This window comes from Penaeus japonicus, unplaced genomic scaffold, assembly GCF_977035675.1.
Source record: "Penaeus japonicus unplaced genomic scaffold, GWHDUDI00000001_assembly GWHDUDI00000011, whole genome shotgun sequence".
Lineage (NCBI taxonomy): Eukaryota > Metazoa > Arthropoda > Malacostraca > Decapoda > Penaeidae > Penaeus > Penaeus japonicus.
In genome coordinates, this window is record NW_028234413.1 from 41,246,064 (window position 1) to 41,267,318 (window position 21,255).

General features: G+C 45.6%; 1 protein-coding gene across 1 annotated transcript; it reads right to left on the minus strand.

Annotated features, from left to right (window-relative positions):
* Nucleotides 1-627: 627 nt before the first annotated feature.
* Nucleotides 628-17,808, minus strand: LOC122242813 (uncharacterized). Its single transcript, XM_086541463.1, has 7 exons — nucleotides 17,670-17,808; nucleotides 17,491-17,526; nucleotides 5,960-9,810; nucleotides 4,655-4,848; nucleotides 1,791-4,486; nucleotides 1,449-1,471; nucleotides 628-916 (listed from the first exon to the last, which is right to left on the minus strand). Exons 2-7 carry the CDS (start codon nucleotides 17,506-17,508, stop codon nucleotides 628-630), a joined length of 7,071 nt encoding a protein of 2,356 aa, XP_086397589.1. The 5' UTR covers nucleotides 17,509-17,526; nucleotides 17,670-17,808.
* Between the last annotated feature and the right edge of the window lie 3,447 nt (nucleotides 17,809-21,255).

Below are 21,255 nucleotides of genomic sequence, written 5' to 3' on the forward strand. Positions count from 1 at the left end.
ATTGAGTGATCTGCAGAGGGGAGAGGAGGGAGGGAAGGCCAAAGGAAATTGCAGGACCTGGCATTTCTATGGAATTTCTTTTTCTAATGATTGTATGTATGTGGGTGTTTGTCCTTTTTTTTTCTTCTTCTTCTTCTTTCTACTTAATGATGCATTTGATATTGATTTTTGTTGATGCATGCAAGATTTTTCCCCAGTACTTGTTATTTTTTTACTGTATAAATTTGTTTGTTGAATAAAACAACTTTGTATGTCTTTCTTTTTATTTTATATTTATTGGAAATATAAACTGTCCTTGCATTGGTTAAAAGAAATGATCTTAAAATAATTAAATGCTATTTCATACTAAAATATATTCTTTTCCTCAAAATTCACACAATACACTCATTTCTTCACGTATTATCACCCATTCTCCTGTGAGCCTCTGCCATTTCAACAAAGGCTTTCACGCCTGCTGCGAGAAACTGCGACAGGGAATGTGTGAACGAGTCCATATTCCTTTGGGCATTGTCGAGAAGCCGGTCTGCCTTCTCGTACAGCTTCATTTTCGCTGCATGTTCCTCCTCCAGCAGTCTTTTCTTTGTTTGTAGCCAGTCATCTCGGCTAGCTTCAGTAGTCTGGTAGCTCTCATCCAGACTTTGGCATTTCCTTTTTCTGGAGGCTTGGTCGTACTGGCTGGTTGATGGAATGTGGGGTGAAGAAGTGGGAGAAGTGGGAGAAGTGGGAGAAGTAGAAGGGCCAGGCAAAGGAAAAGTTACTGGGGAAGGTGTGTATGGCACAACTGGTGGGGGGGGAATTGGTGCAATTACTGGTGGGGAAGGTTCGGGTGGAACTACTGATGGGGACGGTGTGGGTGGAACTACTGGTTGGGAAGGTTCGGGTGGAACTATGGATGGGGAAGGTTCGGGTGGAACTACTGGTGGGGAGGGTGTGGGTGGAACTACTGATGTGGAGGGTGTGGGTGGAACTACTGATGTGGAGGGTGTGGGTGGAACTACTGATGTGGAGGGTGTGGGTGGAACTACTGATGTGGAGGGTGTGGGTGGAACTACTGATGGGGAGGGTGTGGGTGGAACTACTGATGGGGAGGGTGTGGGTGGAACTACTGGTGGGGAGGGTGTGGGTGGAACTACTGATGTGGAGGGTGTGGGTGGAACTACTGATGTGGAGGGTGTGGGTGGAACTACTGATGGGGAGGGTGTGGGTGGAACTACTGGTTGGGAAGGTTCGGGTGGAACTACAGATGGGGAGGGTGTGGGTGGAACTGATGTGGAGGGTGTGGGTGGAACTACTGGTGGGGAAGGTGTGGGTGGAACTACTGATGGGGATGGTGTGGGTGGAACTGATGTGGAGGGTGTGGGTGGAACTACTGGTGGGGAAGGTGTGGGTGGAACTACTGATGGGGATGGTGTGGGTGGAACTGATGTGGAGGGTGTGGGTGGAATTACTGGTTGGGAAGGTTCAGGTGGAACTACGGATGGGGAGGGTGTGGGTGGAACTACTAGTTGGGAAGGTTCGGGTGGAACTACGGATGGGGAGGGTGTGGGTGGAACTGATGTGGAGGGTGTGGGTGGAACTACTGGTGGGGAAGGTTCGGGTGGAACTACTGATGTGGAGGGTGTGGGTGGAACTACTGGTGGGGAAGGTTCGGGTGGAACTACTGATGTGGAGGGTGTGGGTGGAACTGATGTGGAGGGTGTGGGTGGAACTACTGGTGGGGAAGGTTCGGGTGGAACTACTGATGTGGAGGGTGTGGGTGGAACTGATGTGGAGGGTGTGGGTGGAACTACTGGTGGGGAAGGTTCGGGTGGAACTACTGATGTGGAGGGTGTGGGTGGAACTGATGTGGAGGGTGTAGGTGGAACTCCTAGTTGGGAAGGTTCGGGTGGAACTACGGATGGGGAGGGTGTGGGTGGAACTACTGGTGGAGAAGGTTCGGGTGGAACTACTGATGGGGAGGGTGTGGGTGGAACTACTAGTTGGGAAGGTTCGGGTGGAACTACTGATGGGGAGGGTGTGGGTGGAACTACTGGTTGGGAAGGTTCGGGTGGAACTACGGATGGGGAGGGTGTGGGTGGAACTACGGATGGGGAGGGTGTGGGTGGAACTACTGGTGGAGAAGGTTCGGGTGGAACTACTGATGTGGAGGGTGTGGGTGGAACTACTGGTGGAGAAGGTTCGGGTGGAACTACTGATGGGGACGGTGTGGGTGGAACTGATGTGGAGGGTGTAGGTGGAACTACTGATGGGGAGGGTGTGGGTGGAACTACTGGTGGAGAAGGTTCGGGTGGAACTACGGATGGGGAGGGTGTGGGTGGAACTACTGGTGGGGAAGGTTCGGGTGGAACTACGGATGGGGAGGGTGTGGGTGGAACTACTGATGGGGAGGGTGTGGGTGGAACTACTGGTTGGGAAGGTTCGGGTGGAACTACGGATGGGGAGGGTGTGGGTGGAACTACTAGTTGGGAAGGTTCGGGTGGAACTACTGATGTGGAGGGTGTGGGTGGAACTACTGGTGGAGAAGGTTCAGGTGGAATTACTGGTGGAGAAGGTTCGGGTGGAACTACGGATGGGGAGGGTGTGGGTGGAACTACTAGTTGGGAAGGTTCGGGTGGAACTACTGATGTGGAGGGTGTGGGTGGAACTACTGGTGGGGAAGGTTCGGGTGGAACTACTGATGTGGAGGGTGTGGGTGGAACTGATGTGGAGGGTGTGGGTGGAACTACTGGTGGGGAAGGTTCGGGTGGAACTACTGATGTGGAGGGTGTGGGTGGAACTACTGGTGGGGAAGGTTCGGGTGGAACTACTGATGTGGAGGGTGTGGGTGGAACTGATGTGGAGGGTGTGGGTGGAACTACTGGTGGGGAAGGTTCGGGTGGAACTACTGATGTGGAGGGTGTGGGTGGAACTGATGTGGAGGGTGTGGGTGGAACTACTGGTGGGGAAGGTTCGGGTGGAACTACTGATGTGGAGGGTGTGGGTGGAACTACTGGTGGGGATGGTGTGGGTGGAACTACTGATGTGGAGGGTGTGGGTGGAACTACGGATGGGGAGGGTGTGGGTGGAACTACGAATGGGGAGGGTGTGGGTGGAACTACTAGTTGGGAAGGTTCGGGTGGAACTACTGATGTGGAGGGTGTGGGTGGAACTGATGTGGAGGGTGTGGGTGGAACTACTGGTGGGGAAGGTTCGGGTGGAACTACTGATGTGGAGGGTGTGGGTGGAACTGATGTGGAGGGTGTGGGTGGAACTACTGGTGGGGAAGGTTCGGGTGGAACTACTGATGTGGAGGGTGTGGGTGGAACTGATGTGGAGGGTGTGGGTGGAACTACTGGTGGGGAAGGTTCGGGTGGAACTACTGATGTGGAGGGTGTGGGTGGAACTACTGGTGGGGATGGTGTGGGTGGAACTACTGATGGGGAGGGTGTGGGTGGAACTACTGATGGGGAGGGTGTGGGTGGAACTACTGATGGGGAGGGTGTGGGTGGAACTACTGATGGGGAGGGTGTGGGTGGAACTACGGATGGGGAGGGTGTGGGTGGAACTGATGTGGAGGGTGTGGGTGGAACTACTGGTGGGGAAGGTTCAGGTGGAACTATGGATGGGGAGGGTGTGGGTGGAACTACTGATGGGGAGGGTGTGGGTGGAACTACTGATGGGGAGGGTGTGGGTGGAACTACGGATGGGGAGGGTGTGGGTGGAACTACTGGTTGGGAAGGTTCGGGTGGAACTACGGATGGGGAGGGTGTGGGTGGAACTACTGGTTGGGAAGGTTCGGGTGGAACTACGGATGGGGAGGGTGTGGGTGGAACTACTGGTTGGGAAGGTTCGGGTGGAACTACGGATGGGGAGGGTGTGGGTGGAACTACTGGTTGGGAAGGTTCGGGTGGAACTACGGATGGGGAGGGTGTGGGTGGAACTACTGGTTGGGAAGGTTCGGGTGGAACTACGGATGGGGAGGGTGTGGGTGGAACTACTGGTTGGGAAGGTTCGGGTGGAACTACGGATGTGGAGGGTGTGGGTGGAACTACTGGTTGGGAAGGTTCGGGTGGAACTACGGATGGGGAGGGTGTGGGTGGAACTACTGGTTGGGAAGGTTCGGGTGGAACTACTGATGGGGAGGGTGTGGGTGGAACTACTGGTTGGGAAGGTTCGGGTGGAACTACGGATGGGGAGGGTGTGGGTGGAACTACTGGTTGGGAAGGTTCGGGTGGAACTACTGGTGGGGAAGGTGTGTGTGAAGCAACTGGAGTGGAAGGCACAGGAACAACTGATGAAAGACAGGAAGTAGGTGAAGGAGAAGAAGGTAAGATAGGTGCTGATTGAGGGAGATGAAAATTTGGAGAAGTTGAAGGACAAGGAAGAGATGAAAGAAAAAGATTAGTGGAAGAGTAAAGAGGTGACTGCTGATGCTGTTGGTAGAGGGAGCTTGATGGACTGTGGTTGTCCATTGTGGTGGCAATATCAGGGGTGACCGTAACTTCAGCTGAAAGGAAAATCATAAATGATTATAATGAACTATTTCATGGATGATGTACAGCAGAATTGATCAGTCAGCAAGTAAAAAGAGCTAAATAACTGAATAAAAGGAAGCAAGATGATGTATTACACATGTGAATACAGTATACCAAAACCCCTCGCCTTTTTATCCTACCTGAGGTGGGAATGGGCTCAAAATCATCCTCTCTTTCTTGGGGCATCGCCATGGAATCACAGGGGTTGTTGTTCATGGCCAACTCCTGTCCCATCATCTCCCTTGCCTGAGTCACGGCCGCTGTATACTCTGGTGGCAGGTCTCCCCCAGTGGCACCAACACTGCGGCAAAACTTTGACTCCTCTTCCATCACTCTGAAAAATGATATGATGATATAAAACAGCTATTCTGATTTACTGAAAAGAACTATATATGAGAGAAAATTTGAATTTCTGTGATCAGGATGTGGATGAACATCACCCACATTTTACTTTTTTTTAAGATCATTATCATTATAATCATTGTTATTATATTTCTTATCAATATTATCATTACTACTATTATTTTACTATTTTTATTACTATTTAGTTTTAGGCTACACCTACACACACATGTATTCTGGGCAAACAGAACCATAAAAGTAGATATATTATTACTGATATTTCTATAATTGTCATCATTAATATTAACCAAAATTACAATCAATATAATACATTATATCAAACCATCATTCTAACCATAATTATTGACAATAATTTTATCATTATCATCATTATTATGACTACTACTAATAACATCATTAATACTATCACTATTATCCTAATCATTATTACTATTACTATCATTGTTATCTTTATTACTGCTAATATCACTATTATGAAAATCCAAAAATATGCGAGGCAGTATTAAATCTATGGAGGCCTCTTAAAAATATGACTAACAACTTGAAGTTTCCTTTTCAATTCCTTTGCAATTCTTGCAACATACATAACTTACTCTATAACATTAAATGACTATGTAATAACCTTTATACTACAACTTAAAAATTATGCACTGACCCTACATTTTTATTGGCAATGTTTGCATTGAATTGCCTTGCATCACTGCCCTTAAATGTATATGCAATTCAACATTATCTAATCTTTAGGGAGAAGGTGGTCACGGAAGGATCACTTGCCATAATGTGTTCAAATTGATGAAATTTGTTTCGTTCTTTAATTATTTTATCACAATATAAACACCAAAAGCAATGTTTCGTTGCCTATGGTTTTCTTTCCATAGCGCTTCATGTGTAAGTACCAAGACTAACTGATTATTGAATGCGTGTTATTCTCTTAACCCATTCACGACGGGGGCATCAGTTAAATAAACAACGCCGTATGACGTCCCCAGCAAACGGGCCTAGAATGCGCGGTACCGTAGTGTACCACCCGTCCAGAGAGGGTTAATAACATAAGCAAACAGAATTTATAATTTGAACCTTACCTTTGTGTGACGTGATCCCAAGCTCTTTTGAATTGGGCGGCGTCATGCGGCTTTTGCCTGGGATTTGTGGCATTGGAGTTCCTCGTCACTTCTTCCCAGGCCTGTTTCTCTTTGCCGAGGAGCTTACCATCCTGGCTTCTGCACTGCCGCTCAGAAATGAGGGCTGCTAGGCATTCCTGCTGGCACTCAGTGAGAGGGGTGGCACACTCTACACGCTTGGGGCCGTCCATTGTTTCCTCTAGTTGATCGCCTCCTAGTTCTGTTCCTTTTGAAAGATCTTCCTCACTACTACTTTCCACAGAGCTGGAACTTTCCTCAAACTCCTTTAAGCCAGATTTTTTCTCTGGTTGATCTTCCACATAAGATCTTATTTCTGTTCTTTCTGAAATATCTTCCTCACTACTACTTTCTTCAAACTCTGGTTGGTCTTCCACATGAGATCTTAATTCTGTTCTTTCTGAAATATCTTCCTCACTAATGCTTTCTTCAAACTCTGGTTGGTCTTCCACATGAGATCTTAATTCTCTTCTTTCTGAAATATCTTCCTCACTTCTACTTTCTTCAAACTCTGGTTGGTCTTCCACATGAGATCTTAATTCTGTTCTTTCTGAAATATCTTCCTCACTAATGCTTTCTTCAAACTCTGGTTGGTCTTCCACATGAGATCTTAATTCTGTTCTTTCTGAAATATCTTCCTCACTAATGCTTTCTTCAAACTCTGGTTGGTCTTCCACATGAGATCTAAATTCTGTTCTTTCTGAAATATCTTCCTCACTACTGCTTTCCTCAGAGCTGGAACACTCAGGGGATATTCTTAATGGTGGAAGATCTTCCTCACTACTAGTCTCCCCGGAGCAAAAACCTTCCTCAACTTCTTTTACACAAGACTTTCTTGCAACAGGGGCTTTTTTCTCTCTCACATGCAACCTTAATTTTGTTGAAGCTGGAAGGTCTTCCTCACTGCAAGGAACACTGATGGAACATCCTTCTGATTCCTGCTCAGCCTCTGGGGACTTTTGTGCCTTGGGTTCTGCTTCGGGAATGTCATCACTGACAGGATTTTGAGTCGCTGTCTGCTTCTGGATCCCTTCCTTCCGCACGTTCCTCAGACAATTTCTTAAAATTGAGAACGTGGTCAGCTTATCTTCCCATTTCTTATTTTCATTTTTGTTGTGGCTTTCAAGATGGTGGTCCAGCTGAGATCTCCAAATAAAGTTCTTCTTGCAGGGTGAACAACGGAATGGTTTGTCAATACGGTGACTTTTTACATGTGTTTCGAGAATGCATTTTGTTTTGAAATATTCATCACAGTAATAGCATTTGAATTCTTTACCGTAAGTACTAACTTTCACATGTTGCAGGAGGTCGGCCTCATCAAAAAACTTCTTATCACAGTGTGGACACACAAATTTACTTAGATCTCGATGAATTTTCACATGTTGTTTTAGTTCCCGTATTGTGATGAATTTTACCCTACACTGAGAACACTGGTAAACCGCGTCACTGACGTGTATTTTCCCGTGCTGTATCAGTTCCTCCTCCGACATGAATTTTTCTTCACAGTGTGAGCACCAATATGGGCTTTCATCTGTGACTGTTTCTGAAAGAGATTTCTTGGGAGGGTGATCACTCTTATTGAAATACTGCTTCCTCTTTTGCAGTCTCCTGAGGTTATGCACCTTGCTGTGTAGGATCAGCCTGGAACTTGTGAAGAATTTCTTATCACAATGCGCACACTGGAATGTTTTTCCATCCTTGTGAACTTTTACGTGCTCCCTTAGTAAACAATATATTTCAAAAGTTTTAACACACTTGGGGCACTTGAACGGATTATTTTTAGTACTAATTTTTATATGACGCTTAAGACTAAATAGACACGTGAACTTTTGATTACAATGCACGCAAACAAATTTCTTTGTTTGTGTATGAGTCTCCTCGTGAGACCTCAGTTCATAAGCATAGGTGAATTTCCACTCACAATGAGAACACTGGTAAGGCTTATGGAGATCTGTGTGTCTCTTTGCACTGAGGTTATCAGAAGAACCATCTTTTGTAGGAGATCCACTTTGTACCTGCTGGGAAGGTGACAGCCTCTGCAGCTTTAGTAATCCTTCTGAAGGTTTTATACTTACATGGGGAATACATAAAGTCTTGTCAGTCATGCATTCCCTGTTTGCTTCTCCTTGGCCTTCTGATAGAATAGTGGAGCTTGGGGATTGTTCCTTAAGTTCTTGCTTCTCCTCACCTGAATGACTCATAACATGTTCCTTCAACTGAGACTCCCCAAGGAACTCTTTATCACAGATGGGACACTCCAGCACTTGTATATCATGGTCAACTTTGACATGATTCCTGAGGCTGCATTCTGTTTCAAAGTTTTGACTGCAATAAGAGCATCTGAAATATTCATCACTACCATTAACTCTGACATGCTTTGTAAAGTCGTCTCTCTGGTGGATATTCTCACCACAGTACTGGCAAGCGAACTCCATCTCCCTCTTGTGCTTCTTCTCATGCTGCCTTAATGCCTGCAGAGTCATACATTTCTTTTTACACTGTGAGCACCAAAGGGATGGCTTCTTGCTTATGTGTTTTCCTCTCTCATGCTTTCTTAAACGCTCCCTGGTTGTGAACTTTTCCTCACACTGTGAACACTCAAATGGTGGTTCAACTTCGACCGAACCTGGAGGTACATCAATATTCTGACCATCGTCTTGAACACCGCCTTTACTTTCTGATACATCAAGATCATTACCTTCAACACTTAGTCTACTTTCCTGCAACTTAAGATCGATATTTTGCACACCAAGATCAACATCTGCTACAGAGAGCTCTTCATCCTGTGCACCAAGGTTACTATCCTCAGTGCGAGATTCTTCCGATACCTGGTGGGAGCGGGTGACACTCTCTCCCTGCAGGGGGGCCTCTGAGGTGCGGCCATCTTCACGTAGAAGCTGAGATGTTGCCTTCTCACCCGCCGTCTTCCCCTTGGGTGTTTTTGAGGCCGATAAATTGTCGGACTGCTCTACAAGGTCTGAGTTTCCGTTCCTTGTATGACGTTTATTGGGTTTGTTCCTGGTGTGAATATTTTCATGCTGGTTACAGTTTCCTTTGTAACTGAACTTTTTATTGCAATATGAGCAGCTAAATGGCATCTCACCTGTGTGCATTCTTGTGTGTCTCTGCATATCAACCTTCCTTATAAAATCTTTATCACAGTATGAACATTTGAACGGTCTGTATTCTGAGTGAAGTAATATATGCATCTTCAAACTGCCCTTTGTATGGAAAGTTTTGCCACAGTCTGCACAAACATATTTTTTTTCACCTGTATGAATTTTTTTATGTTTAGACAACTTTTCTCGGTTGTTAAACCTTTTTTCACACTGTGAACACTGGAAATTCTTCTCACTTATGTGTATTTCTACATGCTTCTTCAAAACTCTTTTTGTGTAGAATTTTTTCCCACACTCTGAACACTCAAGTGTCTTTTCAGGTGCGTGTGTCTGTATATGTTCAATGAGACTCCTCTTGTTAATGAATCCTTTCTCACAAACTGCACACTGATATGGCCTTTCATTTGTGTGTAACAGTTCATGGGCTCTGAGTGACTGTTTAGAGAACAATTTCTTGCCACACTGCGAACAATCATAGGTCTTTGCATCTCCTGTGTGCTTTTTTTCGTGGGCAACATGGTTGCTCTTAACAGAGAACCTTCTATTGCAGAATGAACACTGGAAAGGCTTTTCGGCTGTATGGATCCTTTCATGCTGCTCAAGATCGCGGTTGCAGCTCAGCACCTTATTGCAGTAAGAACACTTGAAGTTCTTGGTGCTATTCATGCTATGCTGCTGAAACACACAAAGAAAACTCAGCTTAAAACACAATCAACAACATCCAGTAACATTCCTTATCCTGCGTTTAGGTACCTCAATTAATTCAAATACTATGTTAATGTTCTATCATGATAAGAGATTATTAACCTTGCATGAAATGAAATAATAACAACTTCTATTTCTTAAAACCTTAAATGCAAAATGCTCATTAAATATAGTATTCAGAGAAGCATCAAGCAAGCAGCAAGATTGGAATGCCTAATAATAATATCAATATTAAGAAAAGAAAGAACTGAAAACAATATAATACTCCAATAGTTTGGTGAATGAAAAAAAAAGAAGTCATTTTCCTTTTTTTCAAAAAGCTTTCATATACATAAAATGAGTCAGACACTGGCACAACCAACGTGATCTTTCCATCACAGCAATTAACAAGACCTCCGGCATAACTCTACGATCAAGCTCTGATCAGAAGAAGGGGGAGGTTCTTCGGGTATTGAGTGATCTGCAGAGAGGAGAGGAGGGAGGGAAGGCCAAAGGAAATTGCAGGACCTGGCATTTCTATGGAATTCTTGACACTGGTTGCTTGTGCTTGTACCAACACTTAAACACGCGCACTCTCTCACTCTCACTCACTCTTACTCACTCACTCTCTCTCTCATTTTCACTCACTCACTCACTTTCAATCTCACTCTCACTCTCACATTCACTCTCACTCTCTCTCTCTCTCTTTCACTCTCATTCTCTCTCTCTCATTCATTCATTCACTCACTCTCTCACTCACTTTCTTGTGAGCTAGGCTAGGGTCAAGTAGCTCCTGCCTTGCAGGCAATCGCATGGTCTTGAGAGTGCCATTAACGCGAGGCCGGGGTTGCGTATATCCTCCCACCACCCCTGTGGCTCCTGAGCATGGACTCATACAAAGCTTCCCCTTGTTGGACTCCGTGGTGGGTGGGGGCGTGGGAGGATGAAATGAACCGCTTATTACATGGCAACCGTAACTCATAAACCCATGACTGACATCCCTGTTGACGAACCTTGCATAAAGATGACAAAGGCTGTCACCTTAGACCCCTTCGAGGGCTTTGATGACAAAAGGGAAAAGATGGGCAGGGATCTGGCGTCGGTCCAGGAAAAACCCACCCAAGTACCTCGGGCTGAACCCTCCAAACCAACCCCAGGCTCTGACAAATCTCTGGCGTCGGTCCAGACGAGAAGTCAATCAAAAAATGGAAGCCAGACAGGACCCTCCAACCCTACTGGCCCCACTGGCAAAACTCCGGCGTCGGTTCGGAGAAGAGGCAAACGACCTCGGACGGCTTCGGACTCAGAGGGCGAGTCTGCAGCCCCAAGTCGGTTCCCCCAGTTTAGGGTTCCTCCTAAACCGGAAGGATTCGACAATGCCTACCAGATGGTACGGGCTCTGGAAACCCAGAGACAGTGCTGTCTGACGATTAGAATTGCCAGAGACAATGGCATGATAATCGTTCCAAAGGACCAAGCCACCCTCACCTTCCTCCAGAAGACTGACAAGCTCCTGGATGGGCGGAAGGTGAGCCTGTCGGCTCTGACTCCCGAAGAGAGGAAGTCCAAGATGGTGCTTCTTGGCTTTCCTCTGATGTATGACCTCGAGGTCATCACTGCACATTCCAAGGTGGTGGGCGCTTCTCGACTTTTGAAAGGGAAGCACCCAACCAGACAAGTCCTGGTCACTTTGGAGGGAGCTCCAGTTGCGTCCTTGGATCTTGGCAATTGGGGCTCTTACAGACTCAGGACATACGTCCCAGACCCGCTCCGATGCTTCACGTGCCAGAAGTACGGACACTACAAGGCCACTTGCTCTGCAAAGCCGAAATGTGGTGTCTGTAGTCAGGCACACAGAACAGAGGTGTGTCTCAAAGCACACAAAGATGGCAAGCGAGACATCACTGCCAAGTGCCCAAACTGCCATAAAAAACACCACGCCTGGAGCCTCGGATGTTCTGTCAGAAAGGAAGAGGCTCTTCGGCGACAAGAGATCGTTGCAAAACAACCAGACTTTGTTCCCGCCCCTCTAGGCACGTATGTCTGGGGGCAGAACAAAGGGGTAAGGGCTCCCCCCCCTCCTAAGAGGAAGGAAGCACCGCCCAAAGCGAAGCCAGCACCGGACGCCTCCAACACAAAAGAGTTCCCGGCGCTGGTGGATGTTCCAAGTCGGAAACAGACCCGGAAGGGGTCTGGGAACACCTCAAAGGCTACCCCAAGAGCGGAGAGTCCGACTTTGTTCACAGAGAAGGACTTGACGCTCCTGCTGAAGACAGTTGTCACAGCAGTTGCGACGGCATTGGGAAGGACCAGCGAGGAGACGGAGAAGGCAGTCGAGATAGCCATGACGGCAATGACTCAGACCGTCAATGCCCTGAAGGAAAAGGACATGAGGCCCAAGGCCACAACTCCCCCTCCAACTCAGGGCGAGACTCCTTCTCCCACCCCAACTCAGGGCGAGCCCTGTCTCCCCGACAAACCTGCGGCCAAGACCACACTGGCAGAGCCTGCGCCCAAACCCCAAAGGGTGAGGAAGCCAAGGCCACCCAAAAAGAAGGCCAAGGCGACCAGGAATACTCCACCTCCCAGGAGACCCAGCCCTTCCAACTCGACCTGTCCTGACGACAGTGACGAGTCAAGTGAGGAAATCACACTCAGTGTGGAACTTACCAAGGAGTTGTCAGACTCCGAAATGTCTGACGTTACCCACACGGGGGCGTCGGACACAGAGACCGAATACCTTGACGTTAATGACTTAGTGAACGCAGACAAGCACTATGGCCACTAACTTAAGCATACTGCAGTGGAACATCAACAGCTTCTCCCCTAGGGCCGCCCTTCTCCACGCGATCGTGCGATCTCGGAACATTGATGTTGTCATGCTCCAAGAGACGCTAACAGGGGAATCTGTACGCTTCTCGGGATATCATCCCTTTGTGCTACCGAGTACGCAAGGTACCAGAGGCCTGATTACCCTTGTGAAGTCGACTATCCCCTGCTCCCTGATTGCCGATCCTGGGCAGTGCGGAGAAGGTGTCGAATCCCTTGCTGTTGAGATCCATTTGGCTGGGGGTCCTCTCAAGCTGTACAATGTATACAGTAGGCCAAACTGTAGGGGCTTAGATATCAGTGAAGCCTGTGCTGCTGCAGCACATGAGCTAATTCTTATAGGGGGGGACTTTAATGCCCACCACCCTATACTGGCTCCCACTCAGAGACGTGATATGGCAGGCTGCCATATAGCCGAGGTGCTAGAGTCATGCCCAGAGATTGCTCTTCTCAACAGCCAGGAGCCTACGCATGTTGGCGGGGGGGTCCTTGACCTCACCTTTGTCACTGCGGCTCTGGTCGAGAGAATTAGTTGGTCTGTGGACAACACTGCCACGAGCGATCATTATGGGATAGTCACCACCATCTTGGATGCTGGCCCGGCACCCATGCCCCAGCACAATCCTCGATGGAAGGTGGAAAGAGCCAACTGGAAAGCCTTCCAGGAGGCTCTGGCCGTGTGCCTCAGAACCAGTGACTCCTCACTTAATGATAATGTGGACATACTTGAGGCCAGACTAGTAAATGCCATAGACGAGGCAGCCTCAGAAACCATCCCCAAAACTCGTCAGTGGTCCAGGTGTTTCAAGGACGCCTGGTACTACAATGATGAGATTAAGGAGGTTAACCACAGAATCAATATGTGCAGAAGACACTTTCGCAGACAGAGAACTCCCGAGAACCACACTCTTCTAAGAGAGGCTCTCAGGGATGCTCAGGAAACTGCTAAGAGGTTAAAGCAGGAAAAGTGGCTGGAGTGGTGTGAGTCCTTTGGCCACCAAACCTCCCTTTCAGAATTGTGGAACCGTATCAGACGGGCCACGAATCGCTCAGCCCCCAAAAAGACCCACCATGACCCGCGGTCGGAGGCGGAGAGACTGGCACTCGAGTTCTCTGCTAGAACAAGTAGCGTCGGACTACCAGCAGAGCTGAGGGCATGCCAAGAACAACTGCTCCCAGGCAGGCATGCCCTCATCAGAGAAAAGGCGGTCGAGCCTGATGATACAGATGCCATGTTCTCTCTGAGGGAATTACGGCGAACATACAAGTCCAGTTCCCGGTCAGCCCCGGGTAGCGATGGGATCTCCCACCCCATCATTTCCCACCTAGGACATGAAGGTGAGCTTGCACTTTTGCATCTCATCAACAAGTCCTGGGAAACTTCCTCACTGCCACAGTGCTGGAAGAGGGCTGATATAATTCCCGTCCCCAAACCAAAGGAGCCAGGACGGTACCGCCCCATCTCCCTGCTTAGCTGTCTAGGAAAGACAGCAGAGAAAATGGTACTGAATCGGCTCCAATGGAAGCTGGGACCTCCACATGAACACCTACACGGGTTCACAAGGGGCAAGAGCACTACCCACAGCATTGCCACCCTACTGAGCACTGTCAGCAGCAGCAGCGCTGTCATTGTCTTCCTTGACCTGGAGAAGGCTTTTGAACTGGCAAACCCGTTAGCCATTCAGGAGATCCTGATCCGCAAGGGAATCAAAGGCAGGCTGCTTGCCTGGATTGGCGATTACTTTCGGAACAGAACTGCCAGAGTGAAGTTCCAAGGTCACCTTTCCAGGCATTTGCCACTAGAGAATGGCACCCCTCAAGGAGGGGTTCTTAGCCCGGCCCTGTTCAACATCCTCATGTTAAACATTCTCGACATTCCACTCCCAGCGGGGTGCACGACCATTTCATATGCAGATGATCTAGCAATTATCTCCACTGGGAGAAGAAATGTGAATCCAGTCAGAAAGGCCCAGCGTTGTCTGGACCTAATAACTGAGGAATGCTGCAGAGTCGGGCTTAAGATCTCAGCAGCCAAATCGAAGGCAATGGCGCTGAAACATGATGTCTGTGATCAAAGACTGCGAGTCCAAGGTCTAGAGCTTGAGTGGGTGCACGTCTACCAATACTTGGGGGTATGGATCGATAAGAACCTCACCTTTCGCTCCGAGATCAAACATCTCTTAGACCGGACCAAGGCAAGGCTCTCTGTCATGAGAGCTCTGTCTGGGCGGCGCTTAGGGGCTGGACACCGCGTACTAAGATCTTTTTACGTGCACGCTGTCCGTCCCATTGTGGACTACGCCTCCGTCGCCCTGATCACAGTAAAACCTGGACTCAGGAAAAGACTCGACATAATGCAAAACGAAGCCGCCAGGATTATTCTGGGTGCCCCTGGGTGGGCTAAGGTTACTAACCTCCTCCTGGAGGCCAAACTCTTCCCCTGGACACCCGGATTGATCAGATGGCGGCCCAGTTCCTTGCAAATGTCCTACAGTCCCCACTGGACTCGCAGCTAAGACAGAGAGTGCAGCGTCGGCTTGCACAAAACCAAGAACTCTTTGCTAACAACACCTGGCTGTCTCAAACAACCAGAGTGCTGAAACGCTTTGAGTTCAAAGAGACACTACTGATCAAGGGCATGGACCATCCCCACCCTGACTATGTCTCAGCCCCGCCGTGGGCACGATCCTTGATAGAGTTCTCTGTCATGAGTCTATCAAGAAGAAAAACGCAGTACTCACCGCCTCTATTGAAGGCTGAGGCGGAGAGGAACATTACAGCAATCACGCCACTGAATAGTAAAACCTACTTCCCGGATGGTTCTGTAGACCCCATCACCCGCACTGCAGGCGCCGGTTTTGCAGCAAGGGGCATAGAGAAAGCTATGCGGGTATCAGACAATGCCTCCTCGCTCCAGGCAGAGGCAGTAGCTATTATGGGAGCCCTAGCCCATGCAGCCCAGACGGACGGGCATGTTGTTATACACACAGACTCTAGGGCCGCCATTGACAGCCTGCAACAAAGCACGCCCCTTGATAACGTTTACCTGGTAACCTCGATTCTCACCATTGCTCAGAGAATCCTGGATCAGGGAAGACGCATCATCATCAACTGGATCCCAAGCCATGTTGGTATTGAAGGGAATGACGTAGCTGATAGGTTAGCGGAGGAAGGCAGGAAGAAACCCTTGAGTGATCTTGTGGTGCATCCTAGCCGGGAACTGCTAAGACGTAAAACGATGGTTGCAGGGCAGCTCGGTGCCCTGCAGCGACACAGAGAGGAAGCGAGAACCTCCCCCTCGGCCAGCTGGTACTCAAACGCCAAAGGCTATGAGTCGCTGATACTCTCTCCCAGAATATCAAGGTGTGCCGAAGTCAGTCTGCACAGACTGAGAATAGGCTACCCTTGTGCGTGGCAAATCATCCCCACTATTGGGCAAGATGAGCGACGCTGTGAGTATTGTGGCGCGCCGGACGCCAAATTAGAGCACTACCTGATGGAATGCGAGCACACTCGCTTCCTCAGGCAGGGCCCAGAGACGACAGCCGCCGGGCTGGTTAGACGGCTATGCCTGTCACTAGCCCCCTGGCAACTGGAGCGCCTACAGGCAATCCGACCGCCATGGTAAAAGTTCAGTTATGATGATCAGATGAGTCAGCACTTATAGCCAATAGAGACCGGGCTACCCCATCCACACAACCCGGGCGAAGCGACGTCTTCGCAAAATCTCTCTGAACTGAGCTGAATTGAATTCAGCGATGATGATCAGATAAGATTAGATAAGATGAGTCAGCACTCATAGCTGGCAGAGGCCGGGCCACCTTGTGCATATAGCCCGGGCGAAGCGACGTCTTCGTATATCTGTCTGAACTGAACTGAGCTGACAACGCGCATCATGACGTACATGACGTTCTGGGATTTTGCATCACTGTGCTGTTTTATTGTGCTATGAGTAAGGAGTGAGTGATGATGATAATGGCAGACATAATTGCTATAATTAGCGTAATATTAAGCAAACCTAACATCCAAAACCTAGATGGGACCACCTTCTCCTAGCACCAGCAGGAGAGAGAGCCTTGAATGGCACCCATCCATGGTCTCTAGCAAGCACTATTTTAATAGAGCGACGGCACACAGCAAGTTGATGAGCTCTTGCTCTAAAGTACTGCCGATGAAGGATGTGCAGGCAGAACGAGAAGAGGAAGGTGACTCAATCCATACCCAGTGTCAAAAATGTGCTCCTGTGCCAGTATGGATGCCTTTTACTGTGGCACTCATAGTCACAAGTGCAGGTTTCCTTCCTCTTCCCTACCTCTTCATGTTATCTTCACTGTAGGTGGTTATATGTTTCTTATTTGTTCATGACAGCACAAAAATACGAAAAAATAAAGTTGCTTTTTGTCCTCCCATAAAATAGCAAAACTTCTATCACACTGAATATAAAGAAAATAAAGCTAATATGGATCATATACTACAATTTTTGTCAACTGCAGCATTGATAGAGCCTGTCATATAGCACATATAAGTCTCTAAACTCAATAAAACACACAAAAATTAAACACAAAAATGGCTTTAGTTTTACAATGAGTAACTGAGAGTGGGAAGATTCAAATTATGTTGTGTCCAGCTGCCTCGCTCTAAAATAAAACTTATCCTGGAGACTGGACAAGTGAATCTATCCCCGACTGCAATGGGTTAACATCAATACTATGGTAGTCCCAAATGCATCAATCAGTAACTACATTGATAACAAATCGGTGACTAAAATGATACCAAACCAAACAAGGTGAAACTAATTAGTTTAATGATAATTTCTCCCATTCATTTGCGCGAGTAACTTACTGTGGGATCTGTCAGCATGGTTCACCTGTAAAACGTCTGTAAGAACCAAGGATTTATCAATTTATACAATAAACAATATAATTACGCTTACAACAAAAGTCTATTGGGACACTTAGACACTTTGAGTGAAGGAGAAGTTAAAAAATTGACTGAAACATTTAAAAGATCATGCATTTTACCTTAGACAACCTGCCTCCTCCTTCTTTCTTCTTTTATAGGTTTTATAGACTACTTTAAAGTCTATATTCCTTGGATCTTCTTTTTTCTTGATTCTTCTTACTTCTTATATCATATCTATAATTTTTGACTTTTGTAGGAAGACCTTTGTATGTCTCAAGATGAAGTACTTCTTTACTGAAGGTTGATCAGCACCTGTAATTAGCATTCTCATATTAGGGTTGCGGATTTTTGCTTGTATTACTGCTTGAAGTATTTTGGTTTGGTGTGAGTGGAATCTTGGGCATTGCAGTGTCAGGTGTTCAGTGGTTTCTTCTTGACTGTTGCATCATCCACACTTTGGATCCATTTCTAATTTTAGTTTATGTAAATGTCACAATTTAGTATTTTGTGGTTATTCTAGTAAGACATGCATCTATTTTTGTTGTTGTTGTTTTATCTTGACCATGGATGTGGTTGGTTATCTAAAATTCTTTTTAAAGCTGTCCTCCAGTTTTCTTTATTTCTTAAGTTTTATTTCTTTTATTGTGTTTCTTGAGTCTTAGGTTCATAGTTGTGGGATTTTGTATTTCATGTGCTTTTTTTGCTGCTTTGTCTGCTATTTCATTCCCTCTAATGTTTTTATATGAAGGAATCCACTGAATTTTTATTGTTTGTGTTTGTTGTCAGAGAGTTTATTGATTTCTGGATCTCTTATGTTATCTGTTTGTAGTTTTTTGGTCGGTAGTTTCCTATTGTATTCATGGCTGCCAGTGAGTGTGTTAAGATTACTGTTTTTTTTGTAATTTCTTGTTGTGTATGTAGTTTATTGCTTATCTAATGGCATATAATTCAGCTTCTGTGATTTGTCTTCTATTAGCATTCCATCCTTAGCTTCTCTAAATTCCTTTCTATCTGTATACATTCTACTTCTTTTATCTTATCTATCAATGATATTTGATTTATTATTGCTTGTAATATTATAGGGGTTGATCTAAAGCATCCTGCTGTAATTCTCATTGCACTATTTTGTATTATGTTTAACTTTTTTATTTGCAATTGTTTTGCTGCCCCATATAAAGAGATTCCATACTCTCTTATTGGTCTTATATATATATCATAGGATTTAAGTCGTGTTTCTCTATTTGCTCCCCATTTTAGAGACGAGAGTTTTTCCATTACATTTTTTCTCTCAAGTGATTTTGATTTCACTTTCACTTATAAATTCATATAGGCTTTTCCCTGTTTTATTACTTGTATCTATTTTTAGATTCCAACTAGGGGGATGTGCATTAAAGTCTCCTATAAGCATTTTTGATTGTTCTACTTGATTTATGTCATATTGAATTTATTTATGCTGTTGCAAGGGTTGTAAAATAATAAGATGTTGAGCCATCTGATTTTATATTGTGTTTTGATACCTAGTACTTCTATTTTATTTATGTGTTTTTCTCTCAAATCTATCTTATGAAATTCTATATTAGGTTTTATTCCCAAAGACTAATCCCTCTCCCATTTGATTTTCTCTATCTTTTCTTATTATAACATATTTGTTTACTTTAAATTTATCTTTGTTTCTCAACCAGGATTCGCATACTGCGAATATGTCTGGGTTTTCTTTATGTATTAGGGTAATTTTGGCACTTATTATGGATTGATCATGGGTTCCACATCATAATCTTATTCATTTGTTAGTTGTTTCAAAATTATTGAAAAATCTTTATCCGAGTTTAAATTGTTCATCAGTTTCATGATGGTTATGATTATCTTTTTTTTGTCAAAATCAACCATTTCGTGCTTTGTTCTTCTTCTTTTGTGTTTTTTTTAATTGGTGTTGAGACTGTCCATGTTATTGGTGAGCTTTCTGTGTAATTAGGATTTGTAGTTTGATCTTTGTTCTTTCTTTGTTCTGTGCTTTGTTTTCTTTGATTTCCCTGTGTTATGTTTTCTATGAAACTTGGTAAATTTGATTTGCTTGAATTTTGAGTTTGCTTTTGTGTTTTCTACCCTGGTGTTATTATGTTTGTTTGGGTTATGACTTCTGCGTGTATTTGTGTCGTTCTTAAATATGTTAATGTCTCGTTAGTGTTTGTTTTTGTTGGTTGTGTATTGTTGTTTTGCGTTTGAATGTGTGTTGTCTTGCTTATCATTTCTGTATTACTAGTCATTTATCTGTTCTTGTTTTGTATTCAGTTTCATTTGTTGTAGTTGTGATTTTATTTCTATATTGTTTGGTGTTATGTTGTTTCTATTAATTTCTAGTGCTTTCATGTGGATGTTGCAAGAATCATCTTTAAGTAAATGTGCTTCCTCACAATAAACTCAGTATGAGGAATCTGTATAATCTTTGTAACTAATAATAATTACTGCAATTGCTACACCTTTTTCTAGATTTGCATGTTATCATCCCATGATCATAACATATACAGATGAAACATCTGGGAACTGGGAAAGTATATTGGTAGACATTATATGAAGTGCGACCTATAGACACTCTTCCTAAAAGGGGGCCTTAAAATGTGATCCTTAACCCATTGGTCGCAGTATTAAAAAAATGTTTGTGCAGTAAGATGGCTGTTTTACATGTCTGGCACGGTGTCATCCGCGTCTATGACCGACTCTGCTTTTGAAACAAATCATGCCATCCGCTGCTATTGGGTTAAAGATTTTGTTGGGATTCTTTTTTTGGTCACTACCTTTATATCTATTAATTTTTGTGATTCTGATAATTTCCAGAATTTCCAAGTTGACTCCCTGTATTGTCTTGATTTTTTTCTTGGTAAATTTTCTAAACAACGCCGCATTACAAAATACCACAAAAGTGGTATCGATGGATTCCTCTCAACCTCTACTATTCATATATAGTGATATTAATGAGCGCTTGCACCCCTGAAGCCCACAATCTGGGTCCCGATAGTAGGGGAGGGCATGAAGTAGATCAGGGAAATTGCTGGGTAAAATATGAATTCCGGCCTTATTTTGTATGCAAAATCTTAACCAATTACCTACCTAACTTTACTTAGGTTTGAAGTTTGCCCTAGCCAAGGGGGGGCTTTGCCCCCCCCCTAGACACCCCCCCCCCTTTTTAAGGCACTTTGTGCTACCTCGTGCTACTTCGGTATCATGAAAACCTTAACCCAACTACCTACCTCACTTTGCCTAATTTTGAAGTCAGCCTTTGCGAAGAGGGAGCTACGCCCCCCTGTGGATCTCCCCTATTCAGGGCACTTCGTGATACTTATGATGCGTAATTAGTCCTGTAGATGAAATTGCCGCGACCACGAATAACCCTCACACTGCACCATGATGACAGCAACTGATCTTCGTCTTATATATTCCTCAGGATAGGAAACTAGGACCGATGATGACGTGACCACTCAATAGAGGGCACTCTATAATTATACTGTAAACAATGGGGAATATTGCGCCATCTGTTGAGAAAACATAACAGCACATGCAGGTAATTCCTTGGGGGTTTCCAGTCCACAGCTTGCCACTATCCGTAAATACGTAAACACAGCCATGTTTAAATTTCAGGGCGAGGATGGTGGATTCGGGATATCTTGCCCAAGATATGTTGCACGAAGTGCCCTAAAAAGGGGGGTTTAG

Bases quoted from the DNA above. Each gene is read 5' to 3' on its own strand.
- LOC122242813 (XM_086541463.1), bottom strand. The intron at 4,849-5,959 runs GTAAGGTTCAAA...ATCATTTTTCAG, and splicing joins TGGGATCACGTCACACAAAG to AGTGATGGAAGAGGAGTCAA. The intron at 4,487-4,654 runs GTAGGATAAAAA...TTTTCCTTTCAG, and splicing joins TGAGCCCATTCCCACCTCAG to CTGAAGTTACGGTCACCCCT.